This window comes from Egretta garzetta, unplaced genomic scaffold (genome assembly GCF_000687185.1).
Source record: "Egretta garzetta isolate BGI_Z169 unplaced genomic scaffold, ASM68718v1 scaffold18, whole genome shotgun sequence".
NCBI classification, from domain to species: Eukaryota; Metazoa; Chordata; class Aves; order Pelecaniformes; family Ardeidae; genus Egretta; species Egretta garzetta.
In genome coordinates, this window is record NW_009260616.1 from 5,347,768 (window position 1) to 5,363,462 (window position 15,695).

General features: G+C 41.5%; 1 protein-coding gene across 1 annotated transcript; it reads left to right on the forward strand.

Moving 5' to 3' along the window:
- Positions 1-949: 949 nt before the first annotated feature.
- On the forward strand, positions 950-14,427 carry HSF2 (heat shock transcription factor 2). The gene is given in 14 exon segments (XM_009645238.2): positions 950-1,129; positions 2,544-2,652; positions 2,862-2,989; positions 3,787-3,911; positions 5,831-5,906; positions 7,111-7,172; positions 7,286-7,370; positions 8,147-8,316; positions 9,621-9,890; positions 10,463-10,568; positions 12,341-12,394; positions 13,014-13,098; positions 13,491-13,662; positions 13,664-14,427. Coding segments are annotated over 14 exon segments (1,725 nt in total). The 3' UTR covers positions 13,767-14,427.
- The last annotated feature ends 1,268 nt before the right edge of the window (positions 14,428-15,695 follow it).

Here is a 15,695-nt window from a genome sequence, read left to right on the forward strand (position 1 = left end):
TTTCCCGCCTCTGCCTGCTTCACTAACCGGAGTCCCTTTCCTGGGAGCTGCGGGTGAGCGTGTGCAGTGGCCGTGCTAAAAGACGTCTACTTCGGTTAAAAAAAAAAAAAAAAGGAAAAGTTAAGGTCACCATCCTTTCATCTTGAAGTCTTTATACTCGCGTGCAGGCTGTTGTAGCGAATAATAAAGAAGCGTTATCAGAGCACAAAGTTTATGCGTATTTTAGAACATTGGAAGGTGGGAAGCAACCACCTTACAGTGTAATGAAGGGCTGGCAAGTAGGCATCGTTAGCTCTTGAGATAAATGCTAAGCTGTTTGGTTTTTTTTTTTTAATAATAATAACTTCAATTTTCTCTATCCTGGACGTTTTTAAAATAATGTATATTAAAAAATAAGTCCTGTTCTCAAGCTGTATCAACGTCTTCAAGTGGTGTTGAGATGGCAGCTCTCAGCTGAATTTATTTCAAATGCTCAAGCAATGATGAAATGTCTTCTTAAATGTTTTACTGATAATGAGTTACCAGTAACTTCAGCCAGAACCTCCTGAAGAAGGAAGCAGGTAGACTCGGTAGATTATGCCAGCTTTTCCTTCTAATTTGGTTTTTTTTTTTCCTTTTCTCTGGAAAAGAGATGCTAAGGGCTATATGAAGATTCAGATGTTGTCCACCTTAAGAAGTGCCATTTTTGCTATCTTGCGCTTTAAATGGAGAATTCTCAAATTCATTGCTTATGTTTATCTCAAGTAAGCCTACCAAAGCTGTTATTAAGTGCCCTTGTATTATTTTCTTAATTAAAAAATAAAAATCATTGTTTGAGATTCTGCAAGGCTGTTTGTTGAAGGAAGATCCACTAATCACAGTTGATGTTACCGGCATCCAGCAGTTCTTGTGCGGGGAAGGTACTGGGATCACTTGGTACACAAGCGATAACGCCTTTTAAAAATACGCTATGTTGATACTATGGGGTATAGAAAGTGTGCCAAGCGTAACAGGGGAGGAAGAGTACAGTTACTGTAATATTTCACTTTCCTCCTATACAAATCCATATCCTTACACTGTGAGGATAAACACCACCCGAAAGCAAAGCCAGATTTTGTCTCCCTGGATGCGCATCTCTGCGAAGCCACGGGTATGTGTTGTCCGTGGCAGCAGGTGCAAGGAGTACCAAATGAAGTGCCTGGGGGGTTGCGGTATGCCGCAGTCAGGAACTCTAGGACTTGGAAACTGTATTTAGCTGTGGAGTAATGCTTCAGTGGGTTCAGCTTGGGCCTTAATGACTGCCAGGGCAGCAAGAGCTAGGAGATGTGTTTCGCAGGTTTTTCTGCGCTAGGCCTGAACAATGTCAAAGTGACAATAAAGTGAGGTGCTGCACGGAAGCTGTTGGTGTCACAGGTCACTGTAGCGCCACTTGCTTGAGTACCATCAGCTGGCGAGTTTCATTAATGCATTGGCTAAAATGATCTCTTCCTGCCCTTTCCTCTGCTTCCCCTTCCACTGAGCAGTTCTCAGCAGGAGGGGGGTAGGCATTACTGGGAAGTTTTCGTCTTTCTACCCTCCTCCCAGTCTTCAGCTCCGAACTCATCCGGTGGCAAGCCATTTATAAATCCTGTTTCTGACAATCCTTGCTGGCTTGTCAGAAACAAGCTCTCGGGCAAGGATCTTCACACGGACTCGTGGTTGGTTCCTCAGGTTTCTCGGGATCATAGAACTGCTGGTATTTGGGGGTAAAGCACACATGTGACTCGTGAACTAAAGGGCTTCTAAGAAGATGGCAGTACTACTGTTGACATTTGTCAAAGATTATAGGCTTCTCCTTAAATGGAGGGTGAGAGTACTGTGGATGTACAGACAAAACCTAAACCGTTTTGAAGTAGCTAATTTGGATTCTGCCAATTATTTGTCCTTTAGATAATGGAGCGCAGTCACTGAAGAACAAAGAGCTGAGCCTTCTATTTTAGTCAAAGCCTGTGGATGAAATAAAAGATCAGTCCTCCCTCACAATTGCCATCTCAGGAGGAGGGAGATATTGCCTTGAGTGGTTACCTTTTTGGTAACTACAAAACCCAGTGGACACCCTTAGCTCTTTGACAGCTCCATCTGCTCTACAAGTCTTAGCAGACTAATCTTGCTTTTATACTGGAAAGCAGAAGGGACTCTCGGCTGGTTGTTGGTTTTTTTTCCCTTGCACAGTCTCTTTGTTAGATTCCTTCCCAACACTTTGAATCTACACAAAAAATAGATAGTATTGCCCGTAGTGAAACTGTGGTAATTGATGGTAAACAGTTAATTCATTTCTTGAGGAAGCAATGAGTAACAATAGAGACGTTCCCCTTCAGATGTGGGTAGCAATGTAAATTGTTAATACTCCGTTGCTTTGCAACTGCAGCGTTTGTACACTTTTTGTTGTGGAAAACTGTAGGCAAGCAGATCAGTTACGTACTGCATGCACAAAGGAAACATTCCTATCTGGTGATTAATTCCAAAAGCCCAGCGTGTTTTCTGCAATGGTTTCTAAGTAGCTTAATCTGTCTCTCTCATTTTAGAATGGCCAGAGTTTCTTGGTGTTGGATGAACAAAGATTCGCGAAAGAGATTCTTCCCAAGTACTTCAAGCACAACAACATGGCAAGCTTTGTCAGACAGTTAAACATGTGTAAGTTCTTGGGTTTTTGCTTTCTAGCATAGTTCTAGATCCTGTGCGTGTTTAGTTACAGACAGTTTTCTTTGAGCAATGGCCCCGTGTTCTCTGCAGCTAGGAAACTGATGCTCAACACTGGTATCAGGATAGTTGGAACTGCGTAGCTTGAATTTCTTAATGTGGGTTTTGAGAGGTTTTTTCTTTTTCTGTTTCCTTTTTTAAAGATGGCTTCCGTAAAGTTGTCCATGTTGATTCTGGGATTGTCAAACTGGAGAGAGATGGTCCGGTAGAGTTTCAGCACCCATATTTTAAGCAAGGCCGAGAGGACTTGTTGGAACACATTAAAAGGAAGGTTAGTGAAAACTCCATATGTGGAAAACCTGTGTGAATGAATAGCAAAGTTCATGTCAAGTTTAATTGCAGGATTGTCAGTGCAAAAAAGTCTGGAGTTTGAGGAAGGAAACTGTGCTGCTCTCATCTATACCTTGACTTGTTTAAAGATATTTTGGGGGATTAAGGCTCCTTTATCTAACCTGCTTTGCTGTCATTGTAGTAAGTTTCACAGGTGGCAAAAATGAGCGAGTTATGCAAATAATGATATTTTGCAAATGCATGTTAGAGAAGTGCAGAGCATGCTTGGACTTTAGCATCAGTAACAATCTGGTTGTTTATGTAGCTTGTTTCAGAACAAAGCTACTGTAAGCGTTAAACTTTCCACCAAAGAGAACAGGAGGAAACCTATAAACATGTTCGTTATGCTGCTAAATGATCCTGAAATGTGCTCTGCTCTTACCATGCATCAGGTGAATATAGATATTGGACAGCAATATGGCAAGTTAAACTGTGGTGAGAGGGACGTACTTAATTAACGTTGGGTTATTGGGAAGCAGTTGAAGTAGAGCACTTAGGAGAATGCCTGAAGAATCTGAATATACACCAATGTTTGTAACCACTAAAGCTAACGTGACAGCTGTAAGAGGACATTTTTCTGTGTTTCTGTGGGGTTTTTTATTTGATGCTTGATTTATTACTGACTTAAATGCATAGTTGATCAACACTAGAAGAAAATATACTTTGATCACCAAAAGAAAACAGTAGTTAACAGTGAGTAAAGGAAAGCATGTGTTTCTGGATTCTAATCTTTTAAAGGTTTCTTCTTCAAGACCTGAAGAAAACAAGATACGTCAGGAAGACCTCTCCAAAATAATAAGTAGTGCTCAAAAGGTGCAAATTAAACAAGAAACTATTGAATCTCGATTGTCTGCTTTGAAGAGGTAAGTTGCTCCATCAGCAAGGGATCCCTAAAATTGATTAATTCTGATTGGACAAAGACCTAATTTTACTTATGTATTGGTTTCTTACTGCCTGACTTTAAATATTGCTTTAGGAAAATGAATTTCAATAAAAGAATTGCATTAAAATTGAATATGCTGATATGGCTGGAAGTAATGGGCAATGTTGGCATTTGAAGAACTGTCTAGTAGTGGGCAGTTCAGTAACACCTTCAGTGATAGTTCCATAATGCTGCTGAGGCTGAATGTTCATCTCTGCTCTTAGCATAAAGTATGCTGTCTTAGGGCTTAAAGTTTGAAGTAGTTACTGTGTTTAGTGTGAGGCAGAGTTTGGTTTGTGCAAATTGCTTATAATACTTTCTTACTACAATTAATGTCTTTGCTCATTGGTTTTTACTTTCCTTCATTCCCCCGCTGCTAAAAATTGCAGAGTAGTTAATGCCTATGAAAATATTTTTAGAAATCTAATTTTGAAATTCATTAGCTACCTCAGCAACAGAGATATAGAATCTAAAATCAGAATATAAATAGAGTATCTTAGAATTGCATTGTTGCCTATTTAGTAATTACAATTTATTCTCAACAATTAAAGGGATGTGTGTCACAAATGACTTAATCCTTTAGAGTATGTAGGTACAGACAAGATATATGAGCATAAGCTTGTGCACTGTAAGTCACAGCACCTCAACAGTAACTCTATCCCAGGACTCCTTCACTTACATTAAATTGAGTACGTAAATGATTGTATACCTCTGTGGCAAAGGTCACTGATTAGTTCAAGGTTTAAGAAGTAAATGCTGTTGTTTCTAGTCTTCAGTTCTAATTACCGGAGTGGTAGAATATTTGAGGGCAAACTTTTTTTGTCTAGGAAGAGTCTTTATTAGAATCTGGCCGGTCTCGAGTAAAAATGTTCACATTCACCCTTTCCAAATCATAGACAGATTTGGGTTGGAGGGAACCTCAGAAGGCCATCGAGTCCAAACCTCTGCCTGGAGCAGGGCTGATTTTGGCTGAAATGACATCCAGTTGTTAATGACCTGACAGTTTGTAGAGATGAGAAGATAGAATGGTTGTTCTTCGACATCTGTGGTGATGTCCCATGAGTTTAAAATGATTGAGGTGGAAACTGGAGCTAAATAGGATGACCTAGTCCTACAAAACTTGTTAATAAAGCTGATGAAAAATCGAGAAAGTTCAGAATCCCTGACCTCAGTTGTTAAATTTATGATGGAACTGTACTCTTAAATTGTATGTTGGACATAAGAGCAGTTTGGGAAGTGAGTAATAAGCTTCATCACACTGCATATAAATGGCTGTTTCTGAAAACTTAGCTTAAAGTTTCCTAAAACTCAGTCTCCAGTGGCGAGATTTGGTCTGTAAAGATGCTGTCAAGGTGGACATACTGTTGCTGACAGGTGGCTTGCATCTAGCAGGAGGTGTGTGAGGGAGGACAGGCAGGCTTGATATAGATTAAGAACTCTTTGTGGTGAAACTGCATTCTTGCACTGTTTGGTATTTGGCTGCTGCCAGAAACCAGTTGTATGCTTGATTTTCATTTTTTTTTTTAATTTAGGATTTTAGGATTTAATTACTAGAAGGAAGAGGAGAGTAACTTCATTACGGGAGAGAAAACAAAGTAGTTAATTTTTAAATGCTGAATATATGTGTAATAAGTATTACCAAATTTGTGGCTGGAAATTCTCTGCAGGCTGTTTGTTGTGTTTGGGTTTCCATTTTTTAACTATTTACCGAGGCTGCAACTGTGTGACTTCCACACCCCCACATAATCCCAAGTTTCAAAGAGCTTTAATGAGGCCAGCTAATCTTTAACGAAAATTATTCATGTAAATATTTTTAAAACTTCATTTTAGTTTGACTTTTAAATCATCCTTTTCAAACAGGGAGAATGAATCCCTTTGGAGAGAAGTGGCAGAACTGAGAGCAAAACACTTGCAACAGCAGCAAGTTATTCGGAAGGTAGGGCTTCACTCAAGTGTTGTATGTGAATGAGTGAGTGAGTGAGTGCTTCTGAACTAGGAATACTGTGCCACATGTTACCTTACTTTGCCCTCAATTTTTTTTTTTAGTGTGTGAAATGTCTTTTTGATAGAAAAAAAACTAACAGGGTGGTATATGGTGAACAATCTTTGTGAAACAAACCTTCAGTTGTGTATCTTCTGTTTATGCAGAAGATAAGGCCAAACTGTTACATCAAACTCAAATATTTTCAAAGAAAGAGGTTCGAGAACATCATACATCATTCATTAAGGTACCCTTAAAACGGTCCATCCATGTTTTTATTACTTCAGGAATCAGATGACTAATTTTCAGTGTTGGATGATCTCTGGGAAAACTTTCTCACTGCAAGAATTGCCAGGTTCTGTGTTGGAAATTCTTTACTGTCCTGCTTAACTGACCCGCTGACTGTACATTTTGGAAGTTATCTAAAGAACAGATTATTGAGTGAAACCCACTGATAATATGTTAGCTTAGCGTAGTTTAACAGTTAGATCTATGATCTACCAAAATGGATCTAAATGCAAAGAGTTTACAGATCTATTTTTTTTTTTTGCTATCAGAAATGGCAACACTGCCTTGTAGTAGAGACTCTTACTGATGGCTTTTTTTCCAGTTTGTTCGAGCCAGATATATACATTTAATCCTTAAATTTAAAACATAAGTGAAGAAAGCCTGACATTTCAAAAGGAAGGGCAGCTGATGAATACTGTTAAGTGTACATGTCATTTTTTCTGAATCGGTCAAAAATGCCTTTCACCAGAGCTGGTATTTACAGATACAGGTTGTGTATACAGTCAACATCCCTATGTGCCTTCTGTCATTGCTTATTACAGTTCTTCTCATAGTTTGAGTTACTGGATGTTTTTCTGTGTGCTGCATGATGTGGTGTAATAGTCTACTCTTATTGCCTGCTATGTGAAAAGCCTTTCTCAGACACCTGAATAACTCTTTTCTTTTTGGATATTACCAGCAGTGTTTTCTATTCTACTACGATTTTTAACTTTTCTGAACAGTTCTATATGAGAGTTACTACACAAAAGAAGTGATCTGCTGTTTATGTACAGATTTTATTACTGAAGTCTACTGCTATAAGGTATCCTGGTGCTCTGAGAGAAACAATTGCAGAATAGAGCGACTAACAGTAGTGTTCTTTTCCTTACAGATAGTGCAATTTATTGTTACCTTGGTGCAGAATAACCAGCTAGTGAGCCTAAAACGCAAGAGGTAAATATGATCTTGAAAAGTTGCTGTCCAGTTGATATACTGACATGTTTTGTTGTCTAAAGCCAAAGAATTAGTTTTGAGATGGCTTCCTTCCTTTACTCTTTCTGATTTAGGCCTCTACTTCTGAACACTAACGGACCTACAAAGTCAAATGTTTTTCAACAAATTGTGAAAGAACCAGCTGACAGTAACCACCATGTAAGTTTTCTTTAATGTGCCTGCTCTTCGTTATGGTGAAGGAAGGAGTGGAGGGGGGCATGTTGTGTTTCCTTCAGAAGCCAAGTGTGTTGATAATCACCGTTCACTTTTCAGTAGAAGTGTGTATAAGCCAGTTACCTGTGTATTAAATGCAAGCAGTTTGCTTTTAATAATAGTGGTGTTTGTTAGAAATAGCATACGTTTGTTGTGCTAGGGGAGTTAGGTGCCCTTAGCCCCATACAGGGGCAAGGATTGAGTGTGTTGCTCTGCAAGGCAGCATCCAGCCCAACAAAATTATGTCAAGTTCCCATGCCGTTTAAATGTGTCACGCCACTGAAAGTCATTTTCTGCTGTCCAAATGATGGTTGGTGGGGAAATCGCTAAAATGAGTTCTATAGCATGGTACTAGAATTAATAGCTTTATAACAAAGTACTATTTAAACGGCAGACACTGTTTCAATATTTTTAGTTCTTATGTAGTCTTGTTGTCACAGCTTTTCTGATGCTTTTGCTGACAATGCCAGTATATTTTTATGTCGGTGCCTGTAATAGTTACCAAAGGCTTTTTTCTGTAGCTGCTATTCTCCAGCTTGTTAATTTATTTGCATGTTGTTTCTATTAAGTGTAGATCTATACAAATGGCTTGTAATCTCCGAGGTGTAGGAAAGCTCTTACACCTCTTTAGAATTGAAGCATTATAAGAGACAATGACAACTGTCAGAATGCTGAAGCTCCTTGTTCTTCTGTCCCCTGACTCTCTTTAAAATAATTCTCAGGTACCTCTGAACAGAAATGAGGGCTTAAAACAAAGGGAACAGATTTCAGATGACATCATTATTTATGATGTCACTGAGGATGTGGGTGATGAAGAAAATCCCATGGGTGATGAAGAAAATCTTCCCATTACACCAGAAGCAAATGAAGATACCACTTCAGATTCCTCCAAGTAAGAAGTCTCTGGAAGTCTGTATAGATAATTGGCTTTCAGTGTTGTATAATATGCAATAATTCAGATGTCTTGGATAATATATTTTTTTTTCATGAAGTAGTCAGAATTATTCAGTACTTCTGCACATACAGAAGCTTCATCTGTGAATTCACACTAGGTTCTGATTTGTTGACCTCTGGGTTTGTTCCAAATAGTTAATGGGCTGTTGGCATTTTAATATGCAGAGGATAAAAACTAGTGAGAAGCAACCTGTATTATTGCGCTCTTGTTAAGTACACTACTTGTCCAAAGACAGAGTAAGTGGTGTCATCTTACTTTTTGTTACGAATACAGGCAGGAATGACTTCCCTTTTTTTTACAGCTTTTTATGGAGAATAATTTGCATGGGCTGTTTGTCAAGCGTTGGCGTGGTCTTTGAACTTTATTAGGCCAATTAATTTTAAGGGTTTTTTTCAGCCCCAAGTGTTTTGTGACTGTGTTCCTTTCCTGCCTGTACTTAGCACTACAGACGTAGTTCATCTTTCAGATGTAAGCAGTTGAAACTTGGTCCAGGGATTGAGATGCAGCTCTGTCCTGAGTTGCCTTGTATTGATAGGGCCTGCACTATGCCTCACGGGATAAAAGTCAGATATTTGTAGCTTATACTTGAGCTGGTACCACTGTTCTTGTTCGGCTGATGTCTGGGAATGCATTCTCTGGTAGAAAAGCTTCATGAAGATAAGGCTGCGATAGCGAAGCTGCACAACTAACAGCTACTTAAGGGTTAAGAAAACCAGAATATAGATGAAAGCAAATTATTTGAGTCTCTTTCTTGGTTTTTAGATTGCCTTTCTGGTATACATAACAAGGTTAATTAACTACAACACTGTTGACTGAGATCCTTTATGTTGTGGATGCTCCAGAGTTGATTCTGTTCAACAGGAAAGATGCAAAATATGTATTGTCTGTGTAGTTTGATGGCCTCATACGCTTTGGTCCCTTCATACATACTTTATATGCGAGCTTATAGTTGCTCTAATGCAAAAAATATCAGTGTTTCTCTATCTTTTTAGTAGTTGTTACTGTGGTCTAGCACAACCGTGTCTGCTAGCTGAGCTTCATTAACTGTATTGAGCATTACAGCACCGTATCAACGGAAAACAGATATTTAGAGTATCTTGCTGTGTTTCATATTAAAAAGCAGTAGGAAAGTTTATTTCCTTGTAGTAGCTTGACTAAAATGAGAAGTAACTAAACCTGTGGAATAGTACCAATTTAAATGAGTGTACAAAATGCTTTAATTCACTTGTCTCTCATTACAGCTGCGGTCATTCTCCCGATATTGTAATTGTGGAAGATGATAACGAAGAAGAATACGCCCCTGTAATTCAAGGGGATAAAAGCACAGAATCAGTTGCTGTCCCAGCTAACAATCCCCTCAGCCCTATCAGTGACAGTACAAGCCCACTCATGTCAAGTGCTGTACAGCTGAATAACCAGTCAACTTTAACTGCAGAAGATCCGGTCTCAATGATGGATTCCATACTCAATGAGAACGGAGTCATTTCACAGAACATAAATCTTCTTGGAAAGTGAGTAGCCTGGTCTTTTGGTTTTTCAAGTATTAGAACTGATTGTTTGACTGAAAAGAACTGAATGGTAGTTCCTGTTGAGAACTTCAGATTTATAGGTCACCTTTATTCTAATAAGCCAGTTTCTAAAGATCCTTCTGTTTTCACTATTTGAAGATGGGAGCTCTGATTTTCATCGTGAAGCAAATGAGTTGGGGGGCATAATCTGACAGTGTCATGTTGTGGATATTGTTGTCTAAAACGGGCAGGATTTATCTGTGTAGCCCTTGCAGGCAGATGAGACTCATTAGGGCTGCCTGGCTGCAAGAACCACATCTCTGCGAATGTCACATCCTGCTGTTACGTTGATGTGATACCTCTTTCGGAGCACCCGTCTGCTTTATTTGGGTTCTCCTCTAAAGAGGCTAAAAGTTTTCATTTTTTTCCAAATGTTGTTTGTAATGGAAGACTTAGTTCATTCGAGATCTGGTGAAGATGTTTAGATGCATGTAGTACGTCTGTGTAAAGCTTAATTGTGGATTTCTCTTCCTTTTGTTACGGGATATAGCAATAAAATACTGTTTGTCTTCTAGAGTCGAACTTCTGGATTATCTTGACAGTATCGACTGCAGTTTAGAGGACTTCCAAGCTATGTTATCAGGACGACAGTTCAGCATAGACCCAGATCTCCTGGTCGATGTAATTTTCACTGTTTATTTTAAGTATTTTGGTAATACACTACAGAAAATACTTGTATGGGCTGTTACTGTTTAAAATAGATTTAAAAGACAACAGAATTATTTTTTTTTTTGCCTCTCTTCCCTTTAAAAAAGTAAAGTTATATATATTTGTGAATATATATTTCTGGGCACTGGTACATTACCACTCAAGTGAATGCTTTAAGTTTTTGATTGAAGAATAGCTTTCTTAATGAAATAATGCTTATGCTTGTTGCTACGTGAACTCAGACACCAGTTAGATTTATACTCTTACTTTGAAATAGCCCAGCACATCATCTGTGGTCTTCTCAGTGAACTGGGGTTAAAAAGCCTCTTGGCGTTCATTTTACAAGTTTCTCTGCCATTTTGGGTTATTTCTTTGTATGTCTTTTGTTCTCAGTTTCTCTTCAGATTTCTGTTGAGTAGAATGGTCTGGGTTGGAAGGGACCTGTGCATGTCACCTAGTCCGGCCCCCTCGCTCAAAGCAGGGCCAGCTGGAAAGCTGGATCATGTTGCTCGGGACCTTGTTAACTCAAATTCTGAAATCTCCAAAGATGGGAGATTCCGTGGCCACTGGGGGTGCCTGTTCCAGTGCTTGATGGCCCTCTGTGAAGGATTTCTTTGTGTCAGCCACAGTTTTCCCTGCTGCAGCTTGTAGCTCTTGCCTCTTGTCCTTTATCCACCTCTGCAGAGTTTGTCTTCTCCATAACACCTCTTTAGAAGCAGTGGGAAGAGTGCAGTTACCCTCCCCTGCCTGCCCTCTCCCAACAAGATTAGCCAAGCTCCTTCAGCCTCTTGTATGTCCCCAAACATCTGTGGCCCTCCGGATGCTCTTTAGCTTGAAAACTCTTGTACTGGGAGGCCTAAAACTGGGCAATCTTCCACAAGTGGCCTCAGGTGCCCTGCAGAGAGAAACAATGGCTTCCAGCGCCCCCTGGCCATGCGCTGCCTGCAGCAAGGCCACGCTGCCGGCTCACGGTGGGGTGCTGTCTGCCACGATGCCCTGGTCCCCTCTCTGAGGAGCTGCTCCCTGTCCGCTTCTTCCCTAACCTGGCCCAGTGCATGAGGTGGTTCTAAACGTGTGTGGCTGTTGAACCCGACGGAGTGCCTGCTGGCCCCTCGCCCGCTTTGCCCAGAGCCCTCGTCGCAGCAGCTCTGCTCTCCCACCTGCCGATGGCTCCTTCCAGTTTGGTGTCACTTGCAAACTCGGATCGGGGTGTGCGCTTCCTGGCTGCACGCAGAATTCACCACGCAGCAACGCAAGAAGGAGTAGTCAGTATTTTAAGTCTGCCGCAAACTGTGTTAGCCTAAATTGGGTGTCATACAGTTGTTCCCTTTGTGACTGAGGTTCATGGACTTCCAGACCATTACGCTGCAAAGCTAGGTTTTGTTTGCAGAAGCGGCAGCTACCTGTAGATAAACTCTAGTCCTGATAGAGGGTGAAAACACGAAGCAGAGGGATTATTATTCTCAGGCATGCAGAGACTATGTTCTTGTATTCTTAATAGCAGCATCAAGATACCTAAACCTTGATGTGTTTTGTCTTATTCAGCTTTTTACAAGCTCGTTACGCTGCAAAGCTAGGTTTTCTTTGCAGAAGCGGCAGCTACCTGTAGATAAACTCTAGTCCTGATAGAGGGTGAAAACACGAAGCAGAGGGATTATTATTCTCAGGCATGCAGAGACTATGTTCTTGTATTCTTAATAGCAGCATCAAGATACCTAAACCTTGATGTGTTTTGTCTTATTCAGCTTTTTACAAGCTCCGTGCAGATGAATCCCACAGATCATATCACTAATACCAAAGTAAGTCTTGAATGCATTGCTTGATGTACGCAGTAGTGAGATGCAAACTCTATTCATCCTTTACTGTTTTCCTTACTAGTGTAACAGCACTTTTCTCATGTTCTGGCTTTCCAGACTTCCATGAGAATAGGAAGGCTGCAGCTCAATTCATCCTGTTTGTTAGGTTTTAAACAGACTAGGGAAAACCACGCTGATTTATGTAATAACCTTCAAATCTCATATGACCTTGAGACCAAAACCTGTACGTTGTACCAGTCTCTTGACTTTTGTATCCTTTTAAGATGTTAGTATGTGCAGACATGGTATGTGCTTTGTGAGAATGGCTTCATCTGTATTGTCTGGTGGGAAAAGAAACACAAGAATGAGCAGCAGAGCAAAGACCCAGCTCATTGGATTTGTCCTGTTCATTCACGAGCATTGGTTTTGGTTCTTGCTTGAGTGAGCCTGCATTTCATTTCACATTTTCTCAGCCAAGGGCTACCAGTATGGGCAACTGGTACCACTGCACCCCTTTGCAAATAAAAATTTAGGTTTTTTAATAATTGGTCAGGTGTGTTCCAGTGGCACTGGAAAAGTCTTTCTTTAAGCCTGCGTTTTAAGATTTTGCTTTCATTTCCAGATGGAGACAAAGGGAATAGAAACTACCAAGAATAATGCTGGTCCAGTGGCTTCGCAGGAAACACAAGTTTCTAAGGCCAAATCAGGTTGGTTGTGGTGTTTTACTGAAACGGTTTAACAGTTGAGCAAGCATTGCTCTAAAAACCATCTCAGTTATTGGCTCCTTGTCTGGTTTTGTCTCCTGTTGGTAGGCAAATCGCCAGAAGAAAATACTTCGTATATTTGCTTTTTAGGTTTCTGGCACTGCACCAGGTGCAGAGAAACTGATGTTTGTGCAGGAGAATCTGAGCAGATAACGTTATCTATGCGTGGATGTAAAAGTTCTTCCACCACTCATTTAAAACAAACCCCTCAAATGTTTTTTTTTTTTCATTAATTACTCTTCAAATAAATTCTGTGGGTCAGATTTTGGGTTTTTTCCTTCTGCCCATAGAAAGGCACATGAACTGATGATGTTTTGGGACCTTTTTCCCCTCAGAGAAGCAGCTCATACAGTACACGGCCTTCCCGCTCCTCGCGTTCCTCGATGGGAACCCAGGCTCCGCAGTCGAGAGTGGGAGCTCCGCAGCCCAGCCTCCTTCCTCTGCTGACCAACCCCTGGAAGTGGACGAGCTCCTGGAGAGCAGCCTGGATCCCGAGCCCACCCAGAGGGGAGCCGCTGGCGGAGGCGGAAGCGAGCGAAGCCACGCTCTTCTATCTATGCGAACTGGCCCCAGCCCCCATGGACACAGACATGCCCTTCTTGGATAACTGAGGGGTGGGACTCTGTATATAGTCACGAAGATGAACTATTTATTTAGAATATTGTTTGGTATATGAGTTTTTTGTAAATCACTGTTTTATGTAACCAGGTAACGTGGAATCTAAAATACCTTCCCTATGTTACTTCCCACGAGCCATTGTTTAACCATGTGGTTAGACAGGCGGCGAGACACGGTTGGTGGTACCAAGTCAGACTGTTACTGTACTGCTGTCACTTACTTGGTATCATACGCACCCCTAAATAGCCCAGGTAACTGAACGCTTGTTAAGAGTAAGCTTTGATTTACGAGTTCTTATACTTCTGGTCTTACATATGATGGTGTAAACGAGTAGTGTGTGGTTAGGGAGCACTGACTTTCTGTATCTTGGGTTTTTTCAATTTTTTACAATGTTTTGTTTAACAAACACCAGGCTTTTTTTGGGGTGGGAGGGGACCAGGACCTGATGTAGGCTTTCTTTTTCCCTGCTTGAACTGGGAACAAAGTGCCTGTACCTTGCTCAATCTTGGTTCTGCCTTACTTTCACTTCAGCGGAAGCGCTCACACACAGCACAAACTGGGGAAAAGTTCTTCAGCAGCCGCCGGGCCCCTCGACTGCATGAGTACTTTTAACTTGGACCATCTACGCTGATAAAATAAATGTTACTTAAGTGTGGTACCCGGCTAGAGTGCTCTCTTAATTCCAAGTGCCAAGTGGATGTGGATTTAACAGGCTCTGCTTCTCATGCCTGAGTAGCTGTGCAGCAGGGTCTGCTTCTCCAAAGGGCAGGGTTCATCTGCAAGCCGCCAAAGCTGCCACTTCCTTTAGTGCTACACAAAAGAATGTGCTCCCCTTTGCTTTCTTACTGACAACTTCTGCTGGCACCACTCCACCCCTGCTAGCAGGGTGCATTTCCAGGGCTGCTTTTACCAGATACCTCCATCTTCAGTGTCGCTGCACCGCACAGGGGAATGCCAGGGGGGGGTCGCTCACTGCAACAGTTCCAACTAAATCACCTCACCCCGAGCTGCTGATTGAGTATGAAGGGGAAGGCAAACCCTAACAGAAGACAGTTTTCTTCCCTGTGCCCTCAAAGCTGCAGCTGGATGGGGAGTTCTGGGAAGCTCCCGTGCATAAGGTGTGCCAGGGAAGGGAGGAACACACGCAACAGGAAAAACACCTCCATGAGTCCGGCACTGCACTCCATTTCCTTTTCTGTTTTCTAAAGGGCAAGTCTGGCCCACTGTAGAAGGAGCTGAGTCTACCATAAACACAGGCGCCCATTGCCCATCTTCCCCAGGCAGCGACAGGCAGTTGTTACAGGACTCGGGAACAGCTGTATTAAAACTGGCCCTCGGGTGTTTTACCCAAACTGAAACACAGGTGCAGCAGCAGCAGCTCCTGGTTTCAGAGGGATGGATGCAGAGGGCACAGAACTGTCAGAAAACTGCAGGCAGGGGGTTACGCACACTCCCCCAGGAGCCCAGAACCTCACAGGTGCCGCCTTGCTGCACTGCCCACAGTTGTTTCTCAGGTGACAGAGTGCTATAAAACATCCCAGGAGCAGAAGCAGCAAATACGAGGTTAACACCCTACATCACCCACGTTTGGCAGGAGCAGGAGACATCAAGTCAGACATCTTCATCCAAATTTATTTATTAATAAGGTAATGAGATATTCCAAATTATTACAAGCCTTTACTAACCCTTCCATTACCATCTCGAGTTTGGCTGACGTGTCAGACTTCCGCAGTTAAGTGTCAGTGGTTAGGTGCAAGAATTAAAATAAAAGCCTAGAGAATAATTAGCAACAGGAAGTACCAGGATAAACACCACGGCAGCAGATCAGCGAGACGCCTGCTGACCCCCCTTCAGGCTGCCCTACTCTCAAGCTGCAGCGAGTAACAGAGAAGTAGCGCAGCTCACGTACTTCAATTACAAAG